Source organism: Aptenodytes patagonicus, chromosome 4 (genome assembly GCF_965638725.1).
Source record: "Aptenodytes patagonicus chromosome 4, bAptPat1.pri.cur, whole genome shotgun sequence".
Taxonomy (NCBI): Eukaryota; Metazoa; Chordata; class Aves; order Sphenisciformes; family Spheniscidae; genus Aptenodytes; species Aptenodytes patagonicus.
The window spans coordinates 10,653,040-10,669,060 of record NC_134952.1 but is presented as its reverse complement, the minus strand read 5'-3'; the positions used below and the strand labels follow the sequence as shown (position 1 = coordinate 10,669,060).

The 16,021-nt window shown below is 40.3% G+C and overlaps 1 protein-coding gene across 4 annotated transcripts in view; it reads right to left on the bottom strand.

Moving 5' to 3' along the window:
• DOK7 (docking protein 7) overlaps positions 1 to 16,021 on the bottom strand; it is a 69,945-nt gene that overhangs the window by 51,646 nt on the left and 2,278 nt on the right. For 2 of the 4 annotated variants that reach the window (XM_076335859.1, XM_076335861.1), the window contains exons 3-4: positions 15,118 to 15,363; positions 10,421 to 10,621 (exon numbers count right to left, since the gene is read on the bottom strand). In XM_076335859.1, coding sequence (XP_076191974.1) covers positions 10,421 to 10,621; positions 15,118 to 15,363 — 447 coding nt within the window. The remainder of the gene's footprint in view (positions 1 to 10,420; positions 10,622 to 15,117; positions 15,364 to 16,021) is intronic. The other 2 variants (XM_076335860.1, XM_076335862.1) reach the window with 2 other exon arrangements.

The window sequence follows — 16,021 nt, the reverse complement described above, 5'->3', positions numbered from 1 at the left end:
GGCTTCAGTATCAAAGACCATCTAGGAGATTACAACCCTAATCACAAAGTCTAACAGGTATGAAGGTTTCTGGTGGTGACTCACTCACAGTCTTGTCCCATTTCCCCTCCCCAAGAGATGCCAAAGAGTCAGAGAACTCTGTATTAGAAAGAGCTGGGTGCAAAGTACGTATTCAGGAATGACTCGAAATTCAGCTCTTCCTTTGAGCTGCCTTCTCCTCCCCCCACAGAGTAGATGGAGTATAGGGAAATCAGTTTGCCTAATCTTAAATGGTATGACTCTTCCCCCATGAACCACACTGATGCCAGAAGACATGCCTTTCTTGAGGGAGCAGGGCAGCACAAGGCTTTGATGGGCTCTGAACACATGACCTTCCCATCCCATGCACAATAAGCAAGCAGAGTATAGAGACAACATAACAGGACATTCATATCTCAAGCACAGTGATAAACTATGTGGCTTGATAATTCAGCAGAATCCTACACATCCATGTTGCCATTCAGGAAAAGACGATTCCTCAAGTAGATAAAGAGCGCATCTGGACCACTTTGTTCTTTTATCACTATTGTCAAGAGTCTTAATTAAACTCCTAAGAGGCTCTACAAGACACTGACTTTAATGGAAACAAAAAAGTAAATGTGTGCATGTGAGCTGGCTGCTTAACTCAAAGGATGATTTTTGTGAAGAACTATCACACATTTGGAAATCCTAAAAACAAATGTGACGGCCTTTATGTAACTAGTACAAACAGTGTATGCACATGTGCACATAGATACGAATCCAATATACACATATGCGTAAAATATTTCTTTGTAGATTCTGTTATTCACATGACCACTGTAATGGCTGATCAACTCTCACAGGAAATGTTTTCTTTCTTGTTTTGCTAGGTAGAACTAGATTGCAAGGGAAGGAAGAAGTCTGGGGGTCCTTGCAAAAGACATCAGGTGAGATGAATGAATAGGTTAAGGCTTAACTAAGTTATGTTTTAAAAGCATACATAAAAGCCAGCAATTACATTTCTTTTCTGCTTTCTTGAGAAAGCTGAGAAATTCACTACTAGAAATTACACATTTCAGTCATGTGTTGGAACAGATTTGGTGCACAAGCGTTTGGAAGCCAAGGAATATGTGGTATGCATCACTGTAATACCATGCAGCTGTTTACTAGACTGAAGAGCTCACTCACTCACTCTCTCCATGGGGTAAGAGACTTGGTGAAAAGCAGCCTGCAACCACTTGCACAAGGCTGAAACACTAAGCCAGTCCTCTGTGGCAGTTATCAGTAAAGCATCGTACAGTCTCCCAAACGTTCAAGAGAAGTTGCCAATTTCATAGAACTTCCAAATATTATTAAATTTTGCTAACGTTTGATTTTAATTCATCATATTAAAAAAAGCAAACCCATGGGCAAACACATCCTGAAAATGCACAATAACCAAAAATTACTTAAATCTCCGTACTATGTGTGAAAGCAGGGAGGAAGAGTCAGTCCATTCCCTTGAATTATTACTCCTAAGAGGTGCCAGGCAATGCTAGAGCCTGAAGTCTTTTAGCTACAGGACAGGTATGAATCATGGCAGTTCGGTTCATGGCAATCATCATGTTGTCCAACCCGTATGTCTCAATCCTGACCTTGAGCAACCCCCTTTAGAAGGTATCTCAGGCTGCATGGCTCAGGCTGCTCTTCTCTCTGGTGAAAACGACAATGGGTGTTCCTCTTATTGCCAGCTAAGACATGGGCATGACTACTGAAAACAAGATAAGAATGTTTGTTGTCTGTAGTAGACCTAAGTAGGAGAAAGCAACAGAACAATATCTGCACATAAACAGAAGTTTTAATCTACACAACCCAGAACCTTTCAAGAAATTCCAGATATTGCCCCAGTTCAACCACCTCTACTGCTTCTAATTTTCAAATAAATGGCCCAGATGCCTTTTTTTGCAACTGGTATGTGTGATTGAGCTTCAGCTACAGAGAGGCTGGGGGCAGGGGAGCCACATTTTACCCAGAGATGAACTTATTTGCAGCTGTCAGAAGTAGAAGAAAGGATTTTCTAATCTCTAGCAGTACAATTGTCATGTTAAGAGCAAGAGAATTTCAAAATGTAAATGCTATTTTTCCTATTTAAGAATAAACTGGTGTTATCCATCTCGAAAATGCACCTAGATTTAATGTTTGAAATCACAGCATTATCTCAGATGGTTTCCCTCTACCTGGATTGAGCACCAAAGCCTTCAGAGCTGAACAAAACCTGTACTGAGCAACTAATTCAAAAACATAATTAAGTATTCTATATTTATGAGAAATTTTGTGAGGAAGGAAGGAACAGAAAGCTAAAACAGATTCAGATCCTTTTAGACCTCAGTTCTACCACAGAAATATCCAAAAGTAAGCTCTGCTTCTCTTTGGGACTTCATGTTTTTTTTATGGATCTAACCACAAGATCATCAGTTCCTTTTTAGTAAGGCATTTATTACAGTGGTATTTAAAACTTAAATTCACTAATCCTCTGCATTCAGAGCTTCACAGAAAGAATGGGAGCAAAGATATGGTTTAACCTATGGGAAAGTAACATTCATAATAGAGTCTGTATAATATTGCATGATGTTTCTATGACAGGGTAATGGAGAGTGCTTTCATTTAGGAATTAAAACAACTTGTGTAATAATGTATCAGTTTTTTTTTTCCTGGACACTACTTGTTTGTCCTATTCCTCAAGAATTTCAAAGGAATGAGGTAAAAGAGTCAGATACCTGAAGAAAGATGGTCTTTCCTTTTACCAGCACTTTTCTGTTAAGAATAACCAGAGTTATATTTTTATTTAGGTCCCATTTACAAAAAGCATTTTCTTCTAGTGGCAGTATTAAATCAAATATTTAAACTAAACACATATTTAAATGTTGTTATGCTTGCAGATGTGTCTAAGTGCTCAGTTAAGGGCATCAGCTCCTTTGAGAAGCTTGAACTGAATATGTAAAGAGTTTCCAACCGTGGCAGGCTATTTTGTACCAATATGAATATGCTGTTCTTCCCTTTGAACGCACACGTGCAGGGGAAGAGGCAAAAACACCCTTCCATGGCAACTGAAGGTTCTCAGCTATCAAGACAGACATTTCTTAAGAAAAAAGAAACATAAATATAATGCTCAACAATGTAGTGGGACCCTTTCCAAAGTACTTGTCTGTTATTCTGGTCTCCTGTAACAAAAAATAAAAAAATTAATTCATACCTAAAAAAGAGGTACACTGATGAGCTCCTGTACCTTACAGGGAAGATAAACAGCTGAGTTTGTTTAACATAGCAAAAGTGGCAGAGAGCATAAATAAACGCTCTATAAATATTTAGGGAGGTAAGCATCATGGAGAGAGAGAGAGAACATTACACTAAAGGACAATGTTGGTACAACAACAATCTAGGATAAATGGACACAAATTTAGGTTGGAAATTTTAAAAAGACTAAAAAGATCATAGATATAAAACGATCTACAAAACTCAAGGCTCATTTTAAGCCTAATTCACACTTTGATTCTTTTTAAAGGATGACACCACCAGTGTTCAAAACAGTGTTAGACCTTCAGAAACAGTTGACAGTCATACAGAAGCAGATTCTTTATTTATGTACACCTCACCACAGCTTCAAAGACCATTTTAATTAATGGTATGTCAAGAAATGCAGAATGTCTTCCTGGAACCAGAAAAGTTCCCCTTGAAAGATAAGGGATCATATTTGTTCTTTTTTTACACCTGTATCATTCAGCACCAGAAATTAGTGTAAGCTTAAGGGGGGTGGCGGGTGGGAAAAGGCATAACATAGGTAATTCAGATGCTTCAAGCTCCATCACCTACAGTTTCACATTTGTATCATCCATCCACATTTCATACTACACGTTCCTTATGCATCTGGCACCCTGGCCTATGGATTGAACCATTTAGGTTTTCTGTAACATGGAGATAAGATACAGCAACACTCAATAAGCCCAAATCAGTTTAAATTCTTGGAGCACAGCAATTGCATCAAATCTAGAACAAGTTACAGAAGAAATGCCACAATTTAACTAAAGAACGTGATGAAGGGCTATTTATATACTCCATTATTTTTGGACTTTCTTATACAACTAAGATTTAAGTTTGGGAACTAAGCATTTAAGCTTAGGAGCAGTGAACAGAATCTAGGGTCTGTCCCCGCAGTTGCGCTCCCAGTCTTGAGACTACAGACACATACTCCATTTTTCTCTTCTGACCCCAGTGACATTTGCATGCCTGGTTACACAGTGAGGCAACTTCCAGGCCTTGTAGTGGGCTGTTCTTTCTGTGGGCACCAACCACTCCTCAGGAGGAAAACGAAGATTTGAAGCCCTGCAGGCTGAAGGAGGCCAGGAACCTGGGTTTCCCACTCCGTAGAAGTATGGCAACCAGAAAAGACATGCAGAGCAACACTACCACCACTTCATCTTTTCTAGTGATGTTTTAGAGCATCCTCTCCAGTTAGGCAACTCACTTAGAAAAAGATTCCAGTTTTGGTTTTTTAACTGCTTACCTAGGGACCCATAACATCTTCACTCCCACTTCCTAGAATCAGTCTGCAGGAGCAGACTTTGGCCTGTTCAGGAATTTACTTGGAGGAATCCCATGTGATACAGTCTTGGTGAGAAGTGGGATCCAGGAGAGCTGGCTGATTTTCAAGGATCACCTCCTACAAGTTCAAGCCAAGCAAATGTGGCAGGAAAGCCTGTATGGATGAACATGGAACTCCACACAAAAACATAAAAAGAAAGCATACATAGGGTAGAAGTACGGCGACAAAGATGACGCAGGAGGAATACAGACACACTGTACAAGCACACAGGAATGGGGTTAGGAAAGCCTAACTCTACCTGGAATTCAATCTGGGGAGGGATGTGAAAGGCAACAAGAAGGACTTCTGCAAGTATATCAGCAGCAAAAAGAAAACTAGGGAAAACTTCAGCCTACTGCTGAATGGGATGGTGGACCTGTTGACAAAGGACATGAAAAAGGCTGAGGTACTCAAGGTCTTCTCCACCTTGGTCTACTGACGTGATTCAATTTCCTCATCAGGAATCCCAGGCCCTTGAGACTTGTGAGAAAATCTAGAAAAACTACAACTTTCCCTTGGTGGAAGAGGACCAGGTTAAGGAACATTTAAACAAATTGAACATACTCAAGCCCATGGGGCCTTATGGGATGCATTCACAGGTGCTGAGGGAGTTGGTTAGTGTCACTGAAAGGACACTCTTTATTACCTTTGAGAGGCCATGGAGACTGGGGGGTGAAATGGTGTGCCTGAGGTCTGGGGGAAAAAAAAGCAGACGTGACTTCTATCTTCAAGAAGGACAAGAAGGAGGATTCAGGGAACCACAGAGAGGGGAAGGTGGTAGTGCAAATAATCCTAGAAGCCACTTCCAAGATGCTGACTGGGAGTAGTCAGTATGGATTTAGAGAAGGGAAATAACGCCTAACCAGTCTGATAATCTTTGATAAAATGACAAATCATTGACAAACTGATCAAGCCCAGACTAGATAAGTGAACAGTGAGGTGGACTGAAAGCTGGCTGACCTGCCAGGCTGAAAGGGTTATGATCAGCAGCGCAAAGTCCAGCTGGAGGCCCATCGCTACTGGTGTATACAAGGGGTCAACGTTGGGGCTAATACTGTTTAACACCTTCATTAATGACCTGGATGATGGGACAGAGTGCACCCTCAGCAAGTTTGCAGGAGATACAAAATTGGAAGGAGCAGCTGATACACCAGAACATGGGAAGAAGTTGCTCACAGGGGTTGTGGAGTGCCCATTCTTGGGGATATGCAAAACCTGACTGGATATGGTCCTAGGCAAACTCCTCTAGCTGACCCTGCTTTGAGCAGGGGAGTTGGACAAGGTAACTTCCAGAAGTCCCTCCCAACCTCAAGCATTCTGTGACATTTAGGCATTTGTGACATCCAAACTGGAAGTTTCTTTCTGATCTCATTCTAAAAAAATTAGCTTCTTACTGTATTGTATAAACTTAATAATTAGCTTTCTATAACTCTGCTGTATAACCAGATCAGCAGTGTCTCATCAACACTTTAATAACACAACTGCTATGGCAAATTCTCCGTGCTAAAGCACCACCGATCTTTCAAAATAAATTACAGCATTCATTTGTACTACCAAACAACTAAGCAAAAATTGACAGAAAGTTATTTCAGATTAATATTTTTGTTCATTTACTTGCTAGCTTTCAAAATTCGAGCATTAATGTGAACTGATGATATTCTATGTATTAAAGCATAAAATTTTCTTTCAAATCAATTAACAGTAAATGGAAGTTCCTAATACATTAGTAATGTTATAACATACATTAGCATTTACTACAAAACCCAATTAAGAATAAAAAGACTGAAACTGTTATTCCCTAAACACTGTAATAAAAATGTAATGCACAAACTGAGGTGGCCTATATTCACCATATGGGCTACTGAACATTTTTTTTAATCACATAAAAACAGTTCATCTTACCTACTGGTCTGATTTTATTTGGGGAAGTATACATCTTTAACAACATAACATGAGCAATACATAGAACTGGAGGGTGATATACTAGTAATCTAATATATTCCATTCCAATCATAAATACAGATCATAACAGTACACAGTTGATAATATAGATCCATTTCATTACAAAACCAAATGAAGAGAACAGATAAGTTTTATTAAACACAATAATTTAGGACTGGGTATGTTAGCTAGACCCTACTGGAACGTACCTTCATTCTTTACACTTATATGTTAAGTGCCTTGCTGCTGAATACTTGGAAGTTAGGTGACCTCAAAACAGTGCCTGTGGAGATGCTATATTCAGCTTTCTGGACACAGGCAATCCTCTAACAACTAATATTAAATGGATGAACACAAGATTTAGGCAAGCCATACACCTGAGGAGCATATATTGCATGCCTCAAAGCAAGGCTCTACAGGACCTCCTAGGAAGCTGTGGGGAAGATGCCTTCAAGCAGACAGGAATCCAGCAGGAAGGAGACTGGCTCAACCATCTAATTTCTTGCTACTTACCTCCTGCAGAGCCTCCTCTTTGCTCATCTGCAGAGCTCATAAGGCCACACAGATTACTAGAGTAATATCAGTGGTCCCCACATCGTTAGGGAATCTTTCCAGGGAACAAGATCTTGTACTAAACACTAGAGACACTTCTTTATTCATCCATCATTCCTGACAGCACTGTGTTTAGAAATCCAGCCTCATCCTGTGCACCTCCTCGCAGCTATGTTACACATTGAGGTGGTTTGACTACAACAGTAACCACCACAGCAGAAATTTACTGGCTAGTTGCAAGTTGTCTACCACTACCTGAAAGGAGGTTGTAGCGAGGTGGGTGTTGGTCTCTTCTCCCAAGTAACAAGCGATAGAACAAGAGGAAATGGCCTCAAGTTGCACCAGGAGAAGTTTAGATTGGACATGAGGAAAAATTTCTTCACCGAAAGGGTTGTCAAGCATTGGAACAGGCTGCCCAGGGAAGTGGTTGAGTCCCCATCCCTGGAGGTATTTAAAAGACGTGTAGACGTGGTGCTTAGGGACATGGTTTAGTGGTGGACTTGGCAGTGTTAGGTTAACGGTTGGACTCGATGATCTTAAGGGTCTTTTCCAACCTAAATGATTCTATGATTCCATGAAGATAATCAGCACAAGTAAGCAGGTGAAGTACTCAGTTCTAGTAGTGAACCAGGCATTTTCTAAGTTCTTTGGTTCAGGCAGCCACTAAAGAAAGATCCTTCCACACAGAATGGGTGATAAATAAGTCAGCACATTTCATTTTGATCTGCAAATACTCCTTACTTCTATGCTTTCAGGAATGAAAAACAGAACTGAAGTCATATCCATTCATGAACATTATCATAAAAATCACATTTACTAAGGACTCCTAAATGTCTGTTCTTTATACCCTATCACAATGTCCCTCTCAAAACTGCAGTATATCAAAGAAATGGACTCTTCAGACAACGTGTGTTGCAAATGCTTTGTCAGTCAGCGCTGAACAGTCCTTCTGGAAAAAGCATGAAAGAAAAAAAACAATTGGGTTTTTTGTTCATTATTTTTAAAGGGGAACATAAGTCCTGGCATCCATCATTATTTTCTGCTAGTCATTTCCACTTTTGGATAGCCCTCAGAATATTATTTTGTCTCCTTCCATATTCTAATGAAAGTCTGCATAAAACACATGCTTGGAATTCACCAGTACTCCATTTGCAATCAACTATATACTCCAAAAATCAAGCCATTATTTGAAGCCCTTATTAGTAAGAAATTACTGTCTTCATCACTTGAGGCACCTGCGTTAAGATTCAAAGGAAAAACCAAATCAAACGTATCTCAGTGCTGCTGCACCTCTTACTCAATAAAAATTATAGAGGCTCTGCTTCCCTAGAGAGTCTCAGGGCTACCAATTACTCAAATAGTTAAGTCTTATATTCTCTCATTTGAGGAATTACATTGATAATTTATATAATCTGTGTAATCTGTCTACCTAATCGCTGCTAATCTTACTTAAAGATTGCCTAGCATTTCTACCTCAGCTCCCTACATTTTTTTAAACATAAGTTTTCCCTAGTTAAATTATTTCAGATTTCATTAGTTCAAAAACTAGTACTCTACACAAGCTTTCCAGAAATAGCAGCACCCTTTTAAAAAGAGAAAAAACACACTGTGGTTCAACTTTGGGAAATTTTCTCCCTGTAAGCATTCTGAAGTGTTTAGTTCAAAATTAAGTTTTCTATTTTCAGTTAATAATTCAAAAAGCAGACCCAAATTATGCCAGCATAGCAGTGCATACATTCACTAGAAGTCCAGCTTGCATTTAAAGTGGTACTTGCATACAGACACAGGAATGAACAACTGCTTTATTCTGCATGGAAAAAAAACTGTTCAAACCAAAACTGCAGGTGTTGGCAGACCTACGCTGCAGGTTCAAGTTTAGCCTGGGTCAATTGCACTATCTACAAGAGAGGGGGAAAAGGTGACTGTGGTGACTCCCCCTTATACTCTATAGCCAGTTCTTTCTCACAGTCTAAACCACATCACTAGGAAACAAGATACTTGTGTTGCAGTTCCCATACCAGTTGATAACTGAAACAGAATAACCTTAAAAGAAAATGGATTTGCTTCCTCACAGGATATACCTATAACCCATTCCTTCAGGTGGTGGAAACCCTTCTTTAACCCCAGCCTCTGAATTAGGCAGGGAAAGATTTGAACCAGAATCTTCCACATTGAAGACAAGTGCCTTAAATCAGGAATCAGGATATAACAATTGAGTCCATACTTACCATCTTTGTAACACAGCTCTGTACTTTTCAATAGACAAAACAAAAACCCCTCACTAGAATAAGACAGTCAAAAATAATTTCTTTCCCTTTCGTCTCCAAATTTTGCCAAAAGTCCCGAGGAAGAATATCTTTGGATTTGGATCAACTCTGAAACCTTCTATTTTTTTCAGTTTGGTAACTGAAGAAATCCATTATTTTCACATTTCAGTATGCAAGTCAAACAACTTCACGTCCAAACTGGCAATCTGCACACCCACTTGCACTCACAGATCATCAATTCAGCATGGCTTCAAACTCCGCTTTTGAAGTTAAAACCTTATGTTTTCTAATGATGTATATGATATTATACCAGTGTATTAATTATCTTTCCTTTCCAGCTCTTGCACAGGAGCTTTGCATTTTATCTGAAGTGAGAATGTGAGGAGTCCTAAGCTGGACATCGGAACAAGAGATTTCTCCCCATCTAAAGGGGTATCTTAGCTACTAGGCTACAGAAACTAGCTTCAGCTTGCTTGCTTGCTTTCATTTTGACCCCATGAATCTCATGGTCCCATAAAGTGACAAAGCTACTAACAGGGAAGGGAACAGACAGAAGTTCCTAACTTTTAGGAGCTAGAAGTCTTCTACGGGAATTAGACATTAGCATTTACACAATGAGGGCCTTGATGCCACCTGTAACCTCAAAGCTCCGTATCATTTTTCCCTCTGCAAACAAAAAAATAATTAATCATAATGTAATAATCTGAACATTAAACCATTTTGCCTTCTCTCTTGCATGACACAAGCCATAAAATGTCATTACCTTATTTTCGCTCTGTGTCCAATAGCAACAGTTGACTAAACATCTGGAGAGCCTCGGGGCAATGTTCAGTCAGGACTCCACATAGTCACCTTTTTACTGAACACCAGGGTTGAAGCCTGCAGAAATCTACTCGGTAGAACAGACCCTCTGATATGAGGCTGCCTGTATGACAAAGCAGCACAGCTGGTTCTGCAAACTCCACTTTGAATGAGACTCACATTTACATTTCTACAAAAGGTTTCAAACAACTTTTAGAAGACAGGTTCCATTTGTACTTACAGAAGCCGCACCTGGTACCCCCTTCAAAGATGAATCCATTTGGGACAGCTCCATACCGACGCAGATCTGAGAGCTTCCATTGCCCCATGACACTAGGAGGAAGGTCTTTTACAAGGACGAGAATGTCATTGCAGAAATGCAGGGTAGCAGGCCCGCTCTCTAGTTTAGTGCCAGGTGCTACAAAAACTTGAAATCTATGAACTATCGGATAAGGAAGAAAAAAAAAATTACTATAGAAAATAGAAGTAAGGTATCATGACTTATGTTACATAAGTCATTCTGTTCAGCTGTGGTATGTGGACCGACCCCTGTCCACACCACAAGGCTCTAACACAAAGATTCTACGTAGAGCCCAGACAGCCCCATGTGAGTAGCTGTAAGCTCATTACTCTCTATTATGCCAGTTTAGGATTGGAAAAAAGCATATCTTGGCTTAATGCTACAAATGATTAAGTTGTAACACTACATTAATTTATCCTAAGTCTTCCAGGCTACTTCCTATCTCAAATTAGTCAGTTATCCAGCCCACACTTCAGTTACCTCTTCCATCCTTGCATCACTACATGGGTTTCTTTCTGTCTCGTCCTCTAAACAGCCTGTGCCTCTCCTTTCTTACATGCATGCACACACACAACACAGTGCCCAAGGAGCCCAAAAGGCAAGGCTGAAAGAAGTAGGCAAGTTCTAACCAGAGCTCTGTCACTGACTCATTTGCAACCTTTAATAAACTGCTTCACTCCTTCCCTAGCAGTAAAATGGGGAAAATTACATTTTCCCACCTTTGTGAATCCTTTGGGAGTTGGTGATGGTAGATGCCCAGACATTTAAAATGACTAGGAAATTAAGTCATTCATAGGTAATAAACACTCTTAGATGTCAGTTAATTCTTCATAGTTCACAGCTTAAACTTCAAAAGAGTGGGGGGAAAAAAGGAAACATCTGTCTCACTCAAGTTTACAAAATTCAGGTTCAAATCCCAACTCCAGTATCCCCTCTATTGCAAGGGTCCTTATCTAAAATAGCAGCTGTTCTAGACTGGTCTCCCATCTTCTCCTCCAGAGCTGTTGCATTCTGAATAATAATCTGTTGGGAGCACTTCAAGGGCTGAAATCTCACAGTGTTTCAAGGGGAGCAATTTAAGTGAGCAAGCACCTAATTCTCAGACAACTGTTTTGACCTCCGCTATTCCTCTAGTTTCTTTCATCTTGTGATTAGACAAAAAAAAGAAAAAAATATCTCTCTTGGCAAAAAGAAGCATCAGGGCTGTTACATTTCCAATCAGAGGTTTTTGGTGGAGCATTTATCAAGAAGCACAAGATTTAGCTTTTGGTTATCCATCAAAGATCATAAAAACAGCTACCTGCCTATGAAATCTACAGGGTAACTTCCAGGTAGTCTCACTTCTAACAACCATTCATCCCTGTTTCTTGACTATGCTTCTTCAAGCATCATTAATTTCAGCTAGGTCTGAGTCTTGCTTCTCATCTAAATACTTGCTATATTCTTAGTTACCATCTTAGCTGTAAGTCAACTCCTCATCTATGATGTGCATTTGTTAAGTTCCCTAAGGCTTCAGCAGAATTAGCCATAAAGTCATTTGAGTGAAATGTGCAAGGAGACCGAGGTAGATCTAACTAACCACAGCTCTACTTACAGCTTTGCCAGTAGTATTGCTAGGGAGCAAATCAATAGTCACACGATGTCCCCTTTTGGGCACACAGTTGTTACACAACCTGCTTAAACACAAACTATGAAAAAGATACCAAAACCATCTTGACGAATAAAGTTCAGTAAGGAATCTTCAATATCATTTGGACTCCTCTGCCCAGTTAACTCTGCCCAGTACTTTGCCGGCAATTAAACCATGGGAGCAGAAGCATCAGGGTTCTTTCTGCCTCATAAATGAGGAATGGAGCACACTCTTCACACAATCAGTTGCAAGTTACAACAGCTGCTGAAAACAAAGAGCTGCAGCTCAGACTCTAGACCACTGTTAAAAAAAACCAGCATATCCAAATCTGAACAAAGCCATTGTAGACGAAAAAACAGATCAGGACATGAAGCTTTTGCCATATGCTGCTTTCTTGGTAAATTGTAATTTTTTTTTTCCCAAATGCCTCTCAAGCTCTCTACTTCTCCTACTCTGAAAAAAAAATTAATAAGATACATAGCTGAATACATTCATGAATAAGAGGTAAAATCATAGAATCGTTTAGGTTGAAATGACTCTTAAGATCATCGAGTCCAACCGTTAACCTAGCACTGCCAAGTCCACCACTAAACCATGTCCCTAAGCACCACATCTACACGTCTTTTAAATACCTCCAGGGATGGGGACTCAACCACTTCCCTGGGCAGCCTGTTCCAGTGCTTGACAACCCTTTCGGTGAAGAAATTTTTCCTAATATCCAACCTAAACCTCCCCTGGCACAACTTGAGGCCGTTTCCTCTCGTCCTATCGCTTGTAACTTGGGAGAAGAGACTGACACCCACCTGGCTACAACCTCCTTTCAGGGAGTTGTAGAGAGTGATGAGGTCTCCCCTCAGCCTCCTTTTCTCCAGGCTAAACAACCCCAGTTCCCTCAGCTGCTCCTCATAAGACTTGTTCTCCAGACCCCTCACCAGCCTCGTTGCCCTTCTCTGGACACGCTCTAAAACCTCAACGTCCTTCTTGTAGTGAGGGGCCCAAAACTGAACACAGTATTCGAGGTTTCGGCCTCACCAGTGCTGAGTACAGGGGGACAATCACTTCCCTGCTCCTGCTGGCCACACTATTTCTGATACAAAATGGTACTATTCTGGTACTATTTAAATTCCCCATTTCCTTTAGCTAACCTTTTCCTTTTCACAGCTATTCACTGACATGCAGTATGCTAACTTCCTCAGAATGAGCTCTTCCCACACCAGACTTATACCTCAATTCACTTAATTCCACTGTTTTCTCTAATCCTGGTTCTTTTATTCCAGGAATCACATGCACCTCATCTGCTAAAAACAGAGAGAAAACACTAGGAACTCCAGTGCAAACACCTCCATTCTGTGGTCCTCATTCAAGAACAGCTTCTACTCCTTTCACTTGTTTTCCTCCCCCCTCCTTCCCAGACTCTGAGGTCATCTGTCCTTAGTCTATTTTTATCATCCAGCCACCTTACTTCCAAGGCACACAAAGGCATCCTTACTACGCTTTAAGAAAACACACCAGTCTCCATCCTCTCTTCACATAAGCCTCCACTCTTTTCTATTTCTGGCTAGTCAAACTAGATTCACTTTAACTTGGTTTCTTTCTCCTAACTGAACCTGCACTGAAAGATAAAATCTGGAACACATTTTCTATACTCTGGTCTATCCTCCTTCCCCTGAGCTTTTTTTGCAATTAAAATTCTACAAATTATTGCCAGTTCAACCAATTATGCTTGTTCTCTTTCTTCTTCATTTCTTCACCTCCACACACACACTCTCTCCCGCTCCATCTTTACTCCATGGCTACATACATCTTCATCCAATAGGCTCTATTCCTACCTCACTCACAGCTTTCCATTAAAAATTTCCATTCACAACCTTTCACAACCACAACCCTCACACCCAGACTGAGATTAAATACTCTCTCCCTCCCAGCACTGCACCAGTGCAAGATCATGAAAACCAGACCTACCCTGTCAAATTCAAATTCTCCTTCAGGTTTTAGGACAAGTCTGTGCTGTTCATAGATCCCAAATCTAGTAAAGAAATAGAACTGGAACACAATACAGCTACATCAAAGTGTACCAGCTACTCATGCCTGTGTTGTTCAGAAACCCCCTCTAACCTTTCCCCTTATGCAAGGCTTCATAGCTTGATAGCCCCAAGTGGTATATCCATACATCTCTCTCCTGATACTTCTACATTTTATTACTGTAAAATTCCCAGGCCATCTTTTTATGTATGTACTGCAAAGGAACAAGTCCACAAATGCAACAGATGGCAAAGCATATGTAACAAATGATTAAGATGGCTAATGTGTGTCTCCCACACACCTACCCTCCTTCCCTAGTTATGACTAAACAAACATAAGACAGATACTATGGATTACCAATATTATCACTCCTTGTTCACCACTGTACATTTTAGAGCTGCTAACCAAGAAAATAAAATAAAAGGATGTATAAGAGTGAAGTTAGCTGGAAAGACTCTTGTCTGTGTCTGTGCCTGATGACACTCCTTATTGCATGATATCTTTTCCTGAAAGGGGACACTAGCAGCAATAAGCATTATCAGTGCAACACCTAGTAGGCAGCTCAGAAAACCGGGATTGAACTAGCCAAGTTCTACTCAGGACTCTGCTTCTCTTAATTCAGGCTCCCTCTGAATCCCGTTGTCAAAATCCCCAAGTAAATTGCAGGACCAGAAGTAGAAGTCTGGTCACTTTGCTTCAAAGCTACACACTTTCAGTGCCAAAATTCAATACTAAGTTAAGAGCTCTCATAGCCATCAGTACTGGGCAGTACTGTAATCAAAACCTCGCATAAGGGACACCTGCTTTAAGATGTAAGAGGAAGACCAGTCTGTTCACCATCAAATGAGTGACAGTCTTTTCCTTAACTGTACTTTGCTATTAGCATTTTAGCTATGCTTTTCTTTGCTTTTCCCCGCCTGGAGGGAAAAGGAGGGGGGAAAAAAAAAAAAAAAGAAAAAAAAGAGTGTGAGAAGACAAAGGTTACCTTCCCCCAAACTGTAGCGGATTCGCACATCCCACGCATACATTGTCTCCTTGTTCTCAAATCCCAGCATCACAACTTGAGAGAGACAGATGATTGCAAGCGTGTGATTCAAGCCCTCATAGGAGAGCCCAGGATCCAAGCCACAGATGTCTTCTAAGGTCATGCTGCTCCTCTCCTTATGCCCTTTTGCTCGTTCAGATTTATCCTTGTAGACCAACATGAGCAAACAGTCTAAAAGAAGCAAAACTGTCAGAAAGGATGAGGCAGAACATAGAACATAACACATTTCTCAGTACTCTGCTTCAATACAAAGGTGCTTTAGACAACTGCAGAGTCAGTCTGATCAAGTCAATGTACGAACTCAGTTTCCTTTTCCCACCCCCAGGTAGTTTGCAGTCCTTGTTTTCAGGGAGCAAACATTGAAGGCATGTTTCAAGGGTAACCTGCAGGCTCAGAAATAAGGAGGCAAGTAAAAAGTCTTCCCTATTTTACTTTTCAAAAATCCAGTGTTTTTTCAGATACTCTCCTGAGTCTGGAAGGGACTGACTCATTAATTCTGAACATTAGGAGTTACACTATGATAGGTGTTCGCATTACAAACACTAAAGACCAAGAGGCTATTGTCATCTATATTTCCATTAGAACATACTGAACCACAAATGAAATTCTTACAGTAGTTCACAGATTACTCAACTACTAAATGGCGAGCAGACTGCGCTGCCAGATTGTTAGTGTCAGCTCGGGTTTCCTAGTTAAATGTTACACAGTAGCCATTGCTAAATAATCATTATGTGCCACACCTCTTTTTTTTTTTTTTTTTAATATTTGCTTGTGTCACCATTTGTTTTTAACCCCTTCCTAGAGGTATTACACAGTAACTATGCAATGGAAGAAAGTAATTCAA